The sequence below is a fragment of the Cyanistes caeruleus genome, chromosome 15, assembly GCF_971803275.1.
Source record: "Cyanistes caeruleus chromosome 15, bCyaCae1.hap1.1, whole genome shotgun sequence".
NCBI classification, from domain to species: Eukaryota; Metazoa; Chordata; class Aves; order Passeriformes; family Paridae; genus Cyanistes; species Cyanistes caeruleus.
The window spans coordinates 3,927,984-3,943,616 of NC_141715.1; the positions used below are offsets into that span (position 1 = coordinate 3,927,984).

A 15,633-nucleotide genomic window follows, 5' to 3' on the forward strand; every position below is an offset into this window, starting at 1 on the left:
TTTATTATTAAATTTTTTTAATTGCCCCTTAAAATGCTCAGTGCTCCTGTTTAATCAACTCAGCTGTGTTCTGAACTCGGGAAGGGGAAGTACTTGAGAACAAGCTTAAATGTTTTGCAAGAAAGAACAACTTTTATTTGTCCTGAAGTTCAGCAACAATTTCACTGCTTTGGGACTTGACCTCTGTCCATCTTGGAGGTGTAGTGTGGACAGAGCTCAGTGGCCAGCACTGACTCAAGCTCCAGTTCAGAACTGCAAGCAGAACTCAAGGTCTTGCTCTGTGTTACAGGTGCTTGGGACACTCTTCATTTACGTTCTGTTCATGGTGGAGGAGTTCAGGAAGGAGCCAGTGGAGAACATGGACGATGTGATCTATTACGTGAACGGCACGTACCGGCTGCTGGAGTTCCTGGTGGCTCTGTGCGTGGTGGCCTACGGCGTCTCAGAAACCATCTTTGGGGAGTGGACTGTCATGGGCTCCGTCATCATCTTCATCCACTCCTATTACAACGTGTGGCTGCGGGCCCAGCTGGGCTGGAAGAGTTTCCTCCTTCGCAGAGATGCTGTGAATAAGATAAAATCTCTGCCCGTGGCCACAAAGGAGCAGCTGGAGCAGCACAATGACATCTGTGCCATCTGCTACCAGGTAGGAATGGAAGTGTCAAAGGATTGGCTTGAGTTGAAATACCCCCAGACTAAGTTCAGTCTTCAGCTAATAAAATAAGTGACTTGAATTATGTGTAATGAATAATGCTGTGCTCAGTAAGTTACTGGAATCACCCAGTTTTCTGCTTTGTGCAGACTGAGTTGGAGTGCTGTCACCAAGATAATTCTTAGGAATGAAGAGCTTGGATGTGCTTAAATTGCCTTTTTTTTTCCCTCCAGTTACACAGCAAACTCTGTCCTTAAGCTGCTTTGACACCTCTCATGTTTGGCTTGAGCCAAAGTCTCAGTAGTAGGAGCAAATGTGCCCTTTCTTCATTACTGGAGGATTTTGTTAGTGAAAGCCAACACGTTCTTGGTAGCTGATTTGTCACTATTCTGTAGGAGCAGCTCAGTTTCTACAGACATTGCTGCTTCGTGTGCAGTGTCAGTTTTGTAGCAAAAACCTAATTATCAAAAGGTTAAGGGTCTTGCTAACATAAGCCAGCAGATGTAAGGACCTTAGACATTAATGCTGAAAGTAATATCTTTATCACACTTCTAGCTCCAAAGTCTCTTCCTCTTGAATAGGAATTGTAGTTATGTGTGACAGTGAAAGAATCACCCTAACATTAGTAGTATGCAGTTAAGAGTGGGATTGGATTGGCTCCAAACTTGGTAGAAATTCTTTGAAGAGTAAAACTGCCAGATTGAAGGACAGCGTTCAGAACACCAGACTAGAATTACGTGGGTCTCAGCTGGCAGAGTTCATGGTGTCACTTCATTTCTGCTGTTGTTACATGTTGTATCTGTCATTGTGCTGTTTTCACTTGCACAATTGTTTCTTGAGCGAACCAAGCCTGTGATTCTTGTCCTGAAAAGGTCATGTTTAATAATATCTTACAAACAAAGGTTTTTTGCCTCATTTTTAATACCTGTAATAAAGCAAGACCTGGCCTGTATTTGCACTGTGTGTGTATCAGAGAATCATTAAGGTCAGAAAAGACTCCAAGATTGAGTCCAGCCTGTGACTGATCCCCACAGCACTGAGTGCCATGTCCAGGCCTTCCTTGGACACTTGCAGGGACAGTGACTCTTCCTTTCCAATGCCTGATGATCTTTTCTGTGAAGAAATTCTTACTGATGAAACAAACTTCCCCTGCCACAGCTTGAGGCCATTTCCTCTTGTCCTGTCACTTGATCACTGAGAGAAAAGACTCAGCCCCACCTGGCTGCCCTCTCCTGTCAGGGAGTTGTGCAGAGCCAGAGGGTCCCCCCTGAGCCTCCTTTTCTCCAGACTGAGCCCCCCAGCTCCCTCAGCTGCTCCTCTATGTGAAGCACTGTGCGTGTGAAGGAAGGAACATTCTCTTCCTTGTCTGTGGACTGCTTCTGTCTCTTCCACGTCTGGTGAGCCCATTAGATGTGTGAGGTGAGAGGAGAGGAATGGGATTACAAGTAATAATATATTTCCTTTTTTTTTCTTTGTTTTTTTGTTTTGTTTTTTTTGTGTCTTTCAGGATATGAAAACTGCTGTAATCACACCATGTAGCCATTTTTTTCATGCGGGTTGTCTTAAGAAGTGGCTGTACGTGCAAGAAACCTGCCCTCTGTGCCACTGCCAACTGAAGAGCCCTTCACAGCTCCCGGGACTGGGACCAGAGCCAGTGCAGCAGCCAAATCCTAGTGCAGAGCAAAACACCAGGCCTGGAGACACAGCTGAGCCTGGTGCTGAATGTGACCACAGGCCAAGTGTGAAGGACAGCCCGAGCAGGGGCCACGATGGACACGACAGCCCCGAGGCCTCTGCCCAGCCGGGGGTGTCTCCCAGCACGGACAGAGACACGAGCCCCTGTGAGGCCAGGCAGGGAGCAGCCTGTGCTGCAGAACTCACTGCAGCCCCAGAGGGGTGCCCTGCCCCAGATCTGAGCGTTTGTGGCCAGCTCTGAGGCTACAGAGGATGACACGGGAACAGACACATTTCAGAGATCCACGTTTGACTCAGAAGAAAACCAATCCTTCCACAGCTGTGAAAGAAGTGTAGCTATTAATGCTGGTCAAAATGTAATCTCCCATGCTGATTTTTATGGGCTGCTTGGTAGTGGTAACTCCAGTGAGATGTAGTGGAAATGACTCCAGAAGCTCTCTGAACTGTGGGCATAGGAAGGATGTCTGGGAATAAATAGTGCAAGAGTGTTTTCAAGATGTAGGTGAGGGGTGAGAGGAGCGAGAGGTCTGTGAGACGTTGTGGCCAGTGGGACAGGAGGCTGGCTTGCTTTTGGTCAGGGAGAGGAGTTGCACAGAGCCATGTCCCAGGTGCTGAGGGGCGTTACGGGCCGCGAGTTGCCGGTCTCTGGCGGATGGGCAGCTTCGGTCGCTGACATTTTTTATGGCACGTAAGCAAAAATCAAAGATGTAACAGCAGTGATTGTACCAGGAGATGGAAGCACTCTCAATACGTCGTGTGTATGCTTTGGGTGTTCTTGGGGCAGTTGCATTTGAATTCATGTAATCTATAGTGACTCTTGACTTTTATGACAGAGTCATCAATATTTTGATGTATATGAAACTTTTGCTCATAATGGGCACAGTGTGGGCTGCATGAAGTAAACTAAAGCTCTCATGAACGCTTTGCCTCTGCGGGAGGAAAGTGGGATGAGCTTTAGGGCACGGATAGAGGCCTTGCAGGACTGTGCTGTGTAATGTTTAACCCTTGCAGCTGAATTAAAACAGTATTAAACTCTGGCGATATTTGCACTTTGGGAATGAGTACATTATTGTGTATGATCAGACTCCGCAAATGCCACTTTTAAAAGCTGTTAATAGGTTTGCACCTTTATTTCTTTGACGAGGACATGTCCATACTTAAATTTTTACATTCATCATGGCTTCAAGTAGAACAAGGGACTGGGGTGGGGAAATAGGTGGGAGTAGGGGGCAGGCAATTTTTTATGTGAATTTTGATATGAAGAGAAATTAGTCACTTATTTATACGATAGGCTTGACTCAAGTGTTTTTCAAAGTCGGTATTCCTAATGTGAAATGTGATACTATTTTATTTTTAGTAGTAAATTTGGATGTAGACTGACAGACATAGCTGAATGTCTTAATAAATTACATTTGAAGATTTTTACACCTGGTTATGTGATTCTTGCACTGAAATTCCACAAGTACATGTTGAGAGGCTCGAGAAACAGCCCTCTGTTCCCCCTGATGAGTGAAACTCCCTGTGTCTGTGTTCTCCCCCATTGCCATTTCAGTGCTCTGGGTCCTGGTGGTACCTCCTGCCCTCCCCTGCTCTTGCCACCAGATCTTGGCCAATGCAGAACTCATCCTGGAGGCTGTGCCTGCTATTACTGAGCCCCAAACAAACCCCAAATCTCTTTCCTTCCCCTGACAGGATGGGAGCATCAGTCACACCATCTTCTGATTCTGTGTATCAATTTTGTTTTCTTGTCTATTAATCAGAAATTGGGATTTCTCATGTGCTTTCAGTGATCATCCCAAAACTTTTATTAGCAGCTTGGTGTGTTTGGGGAGGGGAGGAAAAAAAATAAAATTTCTTGTACTCTTTTTCTCCTGTCAATCCATGGTCTGGGTTCTGCTCTTGCATGCCTGCATTTCTGTGGAATTGAACCTTTCTCAAACGGATGTTTTGTCCATGCCCAAGCTTTCCATCTACACGATTTAGTCTGTTTCCATTCTTGCCACACTTTATAAGCCTGTGGAGTCAGGAAATGGGGATTTTCTGAAGAGGGCAGTTACAGGATGCTCCTTAGTATGGTGGGAAAAAGGCTTTCCCTCAATTCACAGAATGTGTTTGAAGGATGATGCTCTCTTAAACTCTGCTTGCTGTCCCTGGATGTGGAAAAATAATCCCATAAACTTGTGAAACAAGTAATGGGAAACTCTGGATGGGATCACCTCACCTCCATGGAAGGGAGCGAGTGTTATCCAAGTGGGAAGAGGTGGGAAGAGCCAGGCTTGGTCAGCCTTGGGAAGGGAGGCTGGAGGGCTCTGTTGGCCACAGGGGTACCTCAGGTGGCCCCAGGGAAGGGAGGGAGAGGAACTCACCTGTGGGATCTCCTGGGGGCAGCAGGGCAGGAAGGAGCCACGGGGGTCATTCCTATCCCACACTGTCACATCGAAAAAGTAACAACCCCCTGAGGTTTGTTTTCACTGCTGACACCGTTTCTCAGCTCGACTGATCTCTTGGCCATGGGCCTTTAATTTATAACCTGAATTCTTCATAGCTAATTGGTGGTGCCAAAGCTGTAGGAAAGGATTTACAGCCGTGGGTGAGCTCACCTGGAGGCTCGTTGGGAATCAACAGTCCAGCAGCAGGTTCCACACACAGCTGCCTGCCAGGATTACAGGATGGGAAGGTGGATGCAGCACTGGAAGGGAGCCTGGCAGATCAGGAAGGTTTGTGATCTTTCAGGGAAAATGATGACCCCAAAGTGACTGTTCTGTGCTGCAGAAGGTGCCCCAAGACGTGGGGGCTCAGGGAGTCCTGCAAAGAGCAGCGTGATGGGATGGAAACAGCTCTGATGCGCTCCCTACTGAAAAAAATGATCCCTTAAAGAGGGAGAGGAAGGGGAGCAGAGAGAGGCTTGCAGAGCTCACAGGAACAGGGCTTGAAAGTTACATCCATGAGGTGCCAGCACTTTACAAGGAGTTGTAAGAACCAAGTGAGGTGGAGCATGTCCAGTGCTGCAGGGTGGGTGAGACACAACAAACTGGTCTGTAAAACCTGGACTAGAAAACTTCAGTTCAAGGAGGTTGTGGTGGTGAGTGTATTCATATTTTTTTTGCTTCATTTTGGGTTTTTGGTAACTCAGAAATGCTGTCAGGGTACTGTTTACTGAAAACTAGGGACAGCTAGCTCTAGGAGGAACTTAAAAATAGGCCTGCAAAGAATGGGGGTGGGTGGGAAATAAATACTGATAAGCCAAGCAGGCCATATCTTGCAGGTCAGGAAGTTCAGGGATGAAGTGAGAACTGCCAAAACCAGGGCCAGCTCAGATCTTGCAGAAGAAATAAACTTGAACAGGAGGAAAAGAGGCTGCTCTGGAGGAGCAGGGAGGTTAGGAATGAAATGAACCGTCTGTCTCAGTGCTCTGTAGAGCATCTGGGCGAACACTCCTGACCTTTGTGCTCTGTCTGGTGCAGAACTCCCTCTTGGACACTGCTTTGAGTTGATTTTCTATTTCTCTGCAGCTGTGCATGAGTATATGGGAAAAAAATGCTCTTGGAGTGTTCATGATCAGGGTGTAACTGTAGGCTGAGGCTTGAAATCGTTTTCATGTGGACTCATGATGGTGGTGTGATTGATGAACATTTGGACTCAAAAAGATGCTTCCAGCTAGGTGATATAATGGGAACAGTTGGGAATTTTATGGCTGGTTGGATTTTTGTTGGAAATAGGAGCGCTGATCACATGGTGTGGTGGTGTGTGTCTAGTCAGTCCTATCGGGTGTCCCAGCTCTGGGCTCAGGGAAATAAATGGATTTACACAAGGTGGGATGACTCCATGAGGAGAGAAACAAGTCTGTGGTGAGAGGTTTGATTTGAAAGCCTCTCTTTGAGCCACATTGCTCTCAGCTCCTTTGGTTTTTGGCAGTTTTGCAGCAGAGGAATCTATTTCCTTCCTTGTTCCTAGTGAAACACTTCATTTTATGCCAAGACTGAGAGTTCTTGAAATGCACAAGGTTTTCCAGCATGGGAAAATCTCTTCTTTCGGAGTCCCCTTTTTCCTCATTAAATTAAATTTCTAAGTTGCCTCAATCATTTTGTAATATAGACAAAAATAATTGGGCTTAAACTTTCTGGGTGTTTGAGAACAGACTTGTACGTTTTTCCAAACTGTCAGGGGCAGGCAAGGAGTTTGAATTCACTTGGTTCAAAATTCAGATTTTCTCTGGGAAATAAGATATAAATACAAGATTAATGATATCAGTGTGTAACCCCTCCCCATCCCACACACACACTTTTTGGGAGAACTGGCTGTTTGAAGCTTTTTCTGATGTTGGGAAGCAGAATGAAATTGTTGGAATTCAGAATGAAAGGAACCAGTTGGGGGTGGATCTGATGTCACTGGATTTTGTTTGGGGCAGAGTGCTGGGTTGGAAGGTCTCAAGAAGGAACAATCCATGGCCCTCTGCAGGTTTGTGCTGCTCCCAGGAAGGCTCTGGAGGTGGCCAGGGATTGCTGCTGGCTTTTTTTCCTCCTGCATGTTAAATTTGTGTGAAGAGACCTTCAATTTTTCAGCTTTTCAGTCTCTGCAGTGCCTGGAGCTGTTGTGTGTGGATTGCTCATTCTAAACCTCGCCTGTGATGTCGCCCCACAAAAACATTTGTGGGAAAGATTGACAAATACATTTCCCCATTAATCTCTTTGGCTTTGCTGGCATAAAGTTGTCAGTAAATGCAACCTCAAACTCCATTTTTCTTAGTGTGACAATGCTGAGTGTGGTAGTATTGCTGATCCCCATTTTTGTGATTTGCATGTGCAGCCACATTAAAGACCACAGCCCCACACCCCAATGACACCAGGTTTCTTTTTCTTTTTGGCCATGCCTATTTCTTTTAATTATGGCAATTTTACTCCCTGTACCCTGCTAGAGACCCAGGTGTGCTGGCTTCTCTCCTTGGTGCAGTTCTGCTGGGGCTGGGAATGCTGAGTGCCAGTGGGGAGAGCCTGGCCAGGGAAATTCCATCCTTTTCTTAAGGGAAGTTATGATCCAGCTGATAAACCACACAGCAAATGCATTCTGAGGCTCCAAGGTATTGGTTATTCTCTTGAAAAACAAATGCTTTCAGAGAAAAAGCTTGCCTGCTAGACTTGGAGAGCTCTCTACAAGTTATCCAGGAGCCCATAGGTCGTTTTCCAGAGGGTTTTTCCTTCTCCTCTTCCCTGGCAGAGATGAGCAGGATGAAGATGATGGAGTCAGGAGGAAAAGAGAGGTTGGGAAGGGGAGAAGCAGGGGCTGGGTGCTGGGTGCTGATTAAACAATGCTTAGAGAACATCCTGACACACACAAACCTAAAAGAGACCATCCTGGTTAAGGAGAGAAGCCATTGGGGAAAAATAATTTAAATACATAACCAACCCAAATTAAAAAAAAAAAAAAAAAAGGGAAAAAAAGATTTCTTTGTTTTACAAGTAATTAGACACAATATTCCCCAGTAGTTGCCATTTCCTGGAGGCTTACAATCCACATCCTTAAATAAATCTGGTAGCTGAAACACTCTCAGCTAATAGCACAGCCAAAGACCAGACGAGCTGCGGAATTTTGCAGCAACAGATGTGAAAAGCCCAGGTCTGCGATGTGGATAAATGACTTCATTCCCAGGAATTTTAAAATGTGAAACTGACTTAATTGGATTAAAATAATCAATTGAATAGGTATCTGGTATTTATAAATGAAATGATATACAGTTTCTTAATTGACCATAGTCTGAGTTTTCTTTAAATTGATTGTTCGCTTCTAGCTTGGGGAAAAAATGCCAGCTGGAATGCAGGGAGATTAAGTTTTATTTATTTTCCTTGCTAAGAGCCACATTGTGCAATTTAAAAGGAAATGTCCTTGAAAGATGGGTTCCTTTGTAAACTGTTTCAGCCCTTGTTTGTTTTCAGATGGAAATTAATTTCTCAAAGGCCCTCCGTGTTAGAAAGTACGTGTTGATAAGTAAAGAAAAATGAAAAATTGTAACCTGCTAAAATACATCTTGTTTTGGAGATAAAAATCTTTGCATGGATGTGGTTGAGTTTGGGGCACAGCTGGTCTGGTCAAAGGCTGGCAAAGATCTCCTCCACCAGCACAGGTGGAAGGAAACAATCTGTGGGGGAGAACCTCAAACACAGTGGTGGAGAATTACTAGAATTCTTCATTATTGTTATATATTATATATATATTCTTCATATATTTATTGAAGAATATTTAATGGACATTGAAGAATACTTGAAGCACATTATTTGATGTGCTTAAATATTGATTTTAAGTGTGTCAGCTCCTTGTTGAGCTCGGTGGGTGCAGTTTGGGGCTCTGGGCTGTGCCTGTCCCTGGGTCCAGCTGTCACACGTGGCAGGGAGGGCTCACTGATGCTGTCAGAAACATTTTCACCAAAAATGGGCCTGTTGTTCTCAACAGAAAGCACAACACGAGGCTGATTTTTGTCAGGTGGGTCTGGAGCTGCCCCCTCTGGTTTTGGACACCATGTGCTCCGTGTCCAGCTGTGTTCTGGGGGATTTGCTGGCTGAGGTGGGTTCTTGCTCCTCTGGTGTTCTCTCAGTCTGTGAGATCAAACTTCCCCCTGGGCACCACTTCAGAGGAGCCTCCTCTCCAACACCTGCCCTAAAGATGTTTGCACCAACATCTGGATGGAGTCGCGCCCGGCGCAGCGGAGCTCTCGCTTTCCTGGGAGCCCGGGGCTGCTTCCCAAGGGCTGGATCCTCTCTCCGGGGCAGAGGGGAGCAGCAGGAGGAGGCTGGAGCCTCAGGAGGAGATGGGGTCAGCCAGTGCTGGCGGGGCAGTGCAGGACCGGCACCGGCAGCTCCGGAGCGGTTCCGCCGGCCCAAACAGCGCCGGGAGCTGCACAGGGCAAAGAACACTCTGTTACCATTACTATTGTTACAACTACTACTATTGCTATTATTATAACTATTATTACTGTTATTCTTGTCATTCTTCACCACCAAAATCGGGAGCAGAGCTGCTCTGGCCCATTCCATGGTGCTGGTCCACTGCCGAGTTTGCTGGAAAATTGGGGTTTATGTTCACAGGGCATCAGAAATCTGCTTTGAAACTGGTACTTTCAGCTTGAAAGGCATTTTTTCTCCCCTTTCTTAAAAACCAGCACAGTTGACTCTGCTCTCTGTGACAAAGCTCTGAAGGGCCACGAAGGCAATTCCTTGGGAGATTCCCACAGATAACGATTTGAATGATAGAAATAATTTCATCTGGGTCAGGATTTCTGCTCAGTATAACCCAGGGGTATTCTGAGAATTGCTTGGATTCTGGTGAAATCCCACTGGATGCCAGTCAACACTGTCCAGCTGCAATTATGGGATCAGATATTTTCCCCTCTTCCTTTAGCAATTTTAAAACTGGGATGTGCAAACACAGGCCACTGTCACATACTCCGATGGGAGCCTGCTCTGCAGCTCCTTGAATACAATATCTTTTGCCTTCTTGCATAAATATTTTAATTGCTAATTTGCTGGTCTCATTTAACACAGATTTGGAATTTATCATTTGAATTTAAACTTGTTAAAATTGACAATTTTCTTGGCTACCTATGTTAATAATTTAAAGGGAAAGCTCATTATTAAATTATTATGGGTAATTATTTTGTAACTAGTGTGGAAATTGTCATTTCTGCAGCCTTAAAAAATCCTGGAAGGAAGCACACGTGGATCAATACGGTTCAAATCCCAGGAAGTGTAAAGATGAGCAGGAATAGAGTCTTATGCAGAAATGTTACACAGATGGGGGAAAACACTCAAATTAGAAAATTCTTTTCTACACTTGCAGCTATGAAGGTTTGCTGATTTCAATGCTGAGCTTTCCTGGACAGAAAACCACTGCTGTTCTGACCCTGTAAACGGTGATGAGGAGGTTTTTATTTTCTCCCTGTGGCTCCAGAGCTCCCATCCCTGCGGGCTGTTTGTTCCTCAGCCACCGCTGCCGTGTTTCCGCAGGTCCTGCACACCAGCAGCCTCCTCCATCACTTGGCACAGCGTGTTGTGTTTCCTGGTGACAGAGTCAGCAGAGCTGTAATTCCCTTTAAAATGATGTTTTTAGGTGCCAGGCGCCTTACTGATGTAAACGACGCCGGCGCGGCCCCTCCAGCATCCCCAAATTTCTCAGCATCCTGCCGGTGGTCCCTGCAGCTGGAGCTAGCCCGTGGCAAAAGCGCGGAGAACAATGAGGCAGAGCAGAATGCCCTCCCCGCTCCCAGCAGATGGCCCTCACGCTTTTTTCATTTCCCTCCGAAGCTCTGGGAACCCTCTGCGAGCACAAGGGATGCGAATCCTTCCCCAGCCTCCATCCCGGGATCGGGCACTCCCCCGCTTGCCGAGCCCTCCTCTTCTCCTGCTGGGCTGGAAATACTGAATCAGGCAAGAATTTATTTTTTCTGTTGATCTCGGGGAAAACAAACAAACAAAAAAGAGCACATTTTAAAACTTTTAACACTTTTTACAAGAGCACATTTTAACACTTTTTACTAACTCCTTTTATATTTTATTTAATTTACTAACTCCTCACCCATTACCGTGATGTTTGAGTTTCAACTGTACGGTGTCATTATAATATGGAGAAATTCAGATAGAACTTCTCAGCTTGCAAAATGGTGAATTCCCCAATTTTGGCACTAGTTTCAGGCAGCTCTTGATCCCGGATTTCCCGATGTTTGCATCTCCCCCCTCATGGCAGGATCATTGTCCCTCTGAGAACAATCCCGGATCTGGCTCTCTCATTCCGAGCTGTTGTGGGAGTATTTTGGTGCATTAAGCAGTAGATTTGTTTATGCACAGAAAGGTGCAGCCCAGCCCTCTCTGCTCTAAGCTTTTCCATCTGCATGGCCCCATCCTGACCTTGATCTTCTGTAGGGCTGTGGAGGGCCTCGCTCACGCTCCAGCCTCGCTGCCTTTCCTATCGGGATTAGCTTGAAGGGGCTCGAGCTGTTGAAGGGTTTTCCTACTGATAAATGGATTGAGCCCCATATTTTCATCTCACGTCATCAAACATTCATCAGATACTGCTGGTCATTACCGACAGAGCCAGGTTTGAACTCGTGACCCTGCAGTAAAAGGTCCCATTAGCAATTTCCTTAAACTGTCAAGCCCTGGCGTGACACAAATGAAATGCGATGGGATTGTTTTGCTTCCACAGGTAAAGGCAGTGGGCTTCTGCCTGATTTTTATTTACTGATGACTGTGCCACCAAAACACCCTGGTAGAGTCTGTGGGCTCTCACATGAGAAATCTGAGGACATACAAAGCTGGGGTGCAGTGCCCTGGTCCCACAGCAGTTGTCACCTGTCCCCGTGAACTGGAGAAATCCCATCCTTAGAGCGCCAGGCACAGCACTCACCCCCTGTGCCAAGACAGATCCAGGCTGTGCCTGTGCTGCTGTCTGTAAGCAATAAAGGCAGAGACTGACAGGCATTTAGGAAAGCTTCTCTGGCTCACATCACACTGTACTGTTCTTTTACCAGCAATTTTTGTATCCGAGTTCTTTCTCTCTTCACAGAATCATTTGAAGAAATAATGTGTGAGGGGGGAAAAAAATTACCTCTGGCAGTCGTGTTCTAATGGCTCTGGTGCTGACAGCCCTTTGGGAACAGTGGCAGCAGCAGGGTAAGTATATATGACATCTTTGTAGTGATAAAGAAACAAATAAATGTTCCCATTAACACTCCATCAGGTCAACAGCTATTCCAGACCAACGCGATGTTAGAGGAACTGGCTTGATTCGTATCAGCTCAGACACACTCCTCTTGCAGCATATCTTCTGCAAGGCACATAAACAGAGGTCCTGCTCTGGCCAGGTGGAGTCATTAAAGAATCTGTGAACTTTTTACAAGTTGCTTGAAATACCCTGGCTTGAATCCAGCTCCAGCGCTGCTGCTGTGTCTGTTGAACAGTTCCTTCATCATGCCACGACAATGACTCTGTTTCAGTGCTGGAGGAAGTTGTTTCTCCATACATCATTTGTAACACATTTTGGGAGGTTTCTGAATGCTTCACTTCCTAAGCCCTGCACAAGAGCCTGCTCGGGAAGCAGGAGCAGCGTTTGTGTTATCCATAATGGATGTGTGTGCATATGGAACAAACACAGATGCCTGCTCAGAGAGGCTGCCCCTTCCCTGGGAAAAGTCAGCAGGAGCTGAGCTTTGCTGAGGACCACGATGTCTCACTCCCCACATGAGGGTTAGTTAGTGAACAGCAGCTTCCAAAACATTTCTGTGTGTAAGAATATTTAAACATGCTTTAAGTCTGCTAAAATGCAGGTTTTAAAATGGGTACAAACCTTCTAACTAACACAAAATAACCCAGAGTTCCCAGTGAGTTCCCTTCTTCCCCAGCACTGTCCAGCTGTCCCTTTTCCAGAACTTTTCTTTTTCACACAGGTTGGATATTTTTAATAAAAGGCCCTGAGAAGAGACACATGGAAAAACCAGGTGAGTGTCTTTGGTCTGCCTCAAGTGACAGAGATCCTGGACAAAGGTGAAAACAAAGAAATGATCTTCTGATCTAGATCAACAAAACTGGGACTTGAAGTTCAAGATGTCCAAAGCTCTGGAAAAGCCAATATAAATGTGTCTCTCTATATCTTAAACTTTGCAACCTAAGCACCCCTATGCTGTGTTCTGGTAAAGTCTCACTGCTCAAAGGTATGCCTGTGGCTCCAGGCAGAATTCTGAGCCAGATGATGAACTTAGTTCTGCTTCTGCTGAAGTCGTGGGACCTTCTGACGTTTACAGAAATGCCAATGGAAACAGATTTCCAAATGGTCAACACAAAAAGATCAGCCAAATCCCAAAAAATCCAGTCCTAGATGTGGAAATCTTCACGCTCTCAACCCAGCAAGTATTGAATATCCAATTCCCCAAGTGGGAAATTGCCTGGGATTTTGGAGGGCACCCTTCAAAAGAGCTTGTGCACCTTTAAGTCGAAATCCCAAGATGCAAAGTCCTCAGAGTTTTCAAAAGTGTTTAAAAGGAGATATAGATTCCAGAGCCACTTAAATACTTCTGATAATATTCAGTCTTGATTCAGCAAAGCGTGTGACAACTTTAGTAGGTATTTAAATCCATTCCATGTAATATGCTTACACTCATCCTCTCAGAGGGAGGGAGTGCCTGCCTCTGGATTTCTCCCTTCACTCTTCAATGGGAGACAAGCACTCACCTCTCCCCGAAGCCAACAGCAGTTGATTAGATGTTTAATGCTTTGCTGAACTCACGATGTAAAAATCATAGCAAGGTTTTGTGTGATAAAATAACCGTAATCTGCCCAGTGGCTGCCAGCATAAATAAATAAATACGGGCTAGACTTAAATGGATGGCAAGCTTGTGTGAGCACTGCAGGGAAGCAAAATCCTGCTCAGGGCCCCATCCAGCCTGGCCTCGAGCATTCCCAGGGATTGGGCATCCACAGCTTCCCTGGGTACCCTGGGGGCTCACCCTGCCCAGAAGAGCATCTGCAGCCAGATGGGAAGGGGAACGGGGATCTCCGGTGCCGGGATCCCGGGGGTTGGGGCTGTGAGAGCCGCTTTTCTCACCGGGGATGATCCCCCTGGGATCGCCCCTCCTCGGGACTGCTCCACGGACCGCTGTCCCCCCGGGACTGTCCCCTCGGGATAGCTGCTCCCCCGGGATCTCGCCTCCTTCCCACCCCGGGGATTGCTCCCCTGGGGTCACCGCTCCCCGGGATCCCCCTGCCCTGGATCTCCCACCCAGGGACCGACCTTCCCATGGGATCCCCCTTCCCCAGACTCCTCCCGCAAGGATCCCCTCCTCCGGGATTCCCTTCCCCATGGGATCCCTGTCCCCCGGGATCACCCCCAAGGATCCCCCTCTCCCGGGTCTCCGTTCCCAATGGATTCCCCGGGACCCCATTCCCAATGGATCCCTGTTCCCAATGGATCCCGGTTCCCAATGGATCCCCCGTTCCCAATGGATCCCGGTTCCCAATGGATCCCGGTTCCCAGTGGATCCCCGTTCCCAGTGGATCCCCGTTCCCAGTGGATCCCCCGTTCCCAATGGATCCCGGTTCCCAATGGATCCCGGTTCCCAGTGGATCCCCTGTTCCCAATGGATCCCGGTTCCCAATGGATCCCCGTTCCCAATAGATCCCTGTTCCCAATGGATCCCTGTTCCCAATGGATGCCGGTTCCCAATGGATCCCTGTTCCCAATGGATCCCTGTTCCCAATGGATCCCGGTTCCCAATGGATCCCTGTTCCCAATGGATCCCGGTTCCCAATGGATCCCTGTTCCCAATGGATCCCTGTTCCCAATGGATCCCGGTTCCCAATGGATCCCTGTTCCCAATGGATGCCGGTTCCCGTTCCCGCGGTGTCAGTTCCCGGTGTGTCCGCCAGGTGCCGCTGTGGGCACGCGGCGCGGCCGCCCCCCCCCGTCCCCCCCCCCCCCCCCCCCTCCCCGGTCTCGGTTCCGCCCGGGGGCACCGGGGGGGACCCGCCCGGGGGACCCGCCCCGATCCCCTCCCCGGGCCCCGGGAGCGCAGCTGCGGTTCCCTCCCGGCCCTCCCCTCCGTGCAGCCCCGTGGGGCGATGGCCCCGATGTAATTTCGCAGCTCTGCTCGCCCCTCGCCCCCGAGGGTCCTGTCCCGGGTAATAACGGGGGGCGCTGAGCCTGGGGAGGGGGCGCATCCTCCCGTCCTCCCTCTGAGGAGTTCTCTCGGCCGGCCTCTCGCTGCTGCCTCAGGTACCCAGAGGGGGGTTCCCCTTTTCCCCGGCCCTTGGAGCAATTGCTCCGCTCAGCACCCGCAGGACTGAGCCCCGGCCTGGGGGGGAAGCGCCGACACCCCATCGTGGCCAGGGATAACCCGGGAGTCCCCCAAGGGAGGCAGGAGGAGGAGAGTTCCTGGATGAAACCTTTCCATGAGCTTCACCTGCTACTGCTTCTTCTTTGTAGCAAGGGTGAAAGTGGGGTGTTGTCACCCCACATTGTGGACAGGTCTTCTGCTGGTCCCAGGGGCATCCAGACCCTCTCCTGAACATGACTATTCTAGTCAGAGTATATTATCCCAATTCCCAGTTCTCTGAGCCTTTTTCTCCTCTCCTTCTCCCTGGGAGCTAGCCAAGTAGGAAGAATAAAGCACCCCAAGTAGCTAAACAGTGTCATCACCTGCCAAGGCAGACACTGGATTTATCTGTGGATGGAAAATCTTTGAATCGACACAGAAGCCCATAAGGAGAATACTTAGGAAAAGCATTTTCATTGGGGACGACACGAGTGAA

The 15,633-nt window shown here is 47.7% G+C and overlaps 1 protein-coding gene and 1 long non-coding RNA gene across 3 annotated transcripts in view; both read left to right on the forward strand.

The window, feature by feature from the left end:
* RNF145 (ring finger protein 145) overlaps positions 1-3,772 on the forward strand; it is a 46,280-nt gene extending 42,508 nt beyond the window's left edge. For both annotated transcript variants that reach the window (XM_086851237.1, XM_023935874.2), the window contains exons 10-11: positions 290-646; positions 2,160-3,772. In XM_086851237.1, coding sequence (XP_086707363.1) covers positions 290-646; positions 2,160-2,588 — 786 coding nt within the window. In that variant the 3' untranslated portion in view covers positions 2,589-3,772. The remainder of the gene's footprint in view (positions 1-289; positions 647-2,159) is intronic.
* Positions 3,773-5,068: 1,296 nt separating this feature from the next.
* Positions 5,069-13,707, forward strand: LOC147650338 (uncharacterized). The gene is made up of 3 exons (XR_015276806.1): positions 5,069-5,429; positions 10,639-12,003; positions 12,777-13,707. It is a non-coding gene; the product is annotated as an uncharacterized LOC147650338 (long non-coding RNA).
* Positions 13,708-15,633: the final 1,926 nt, after the last annotated feature.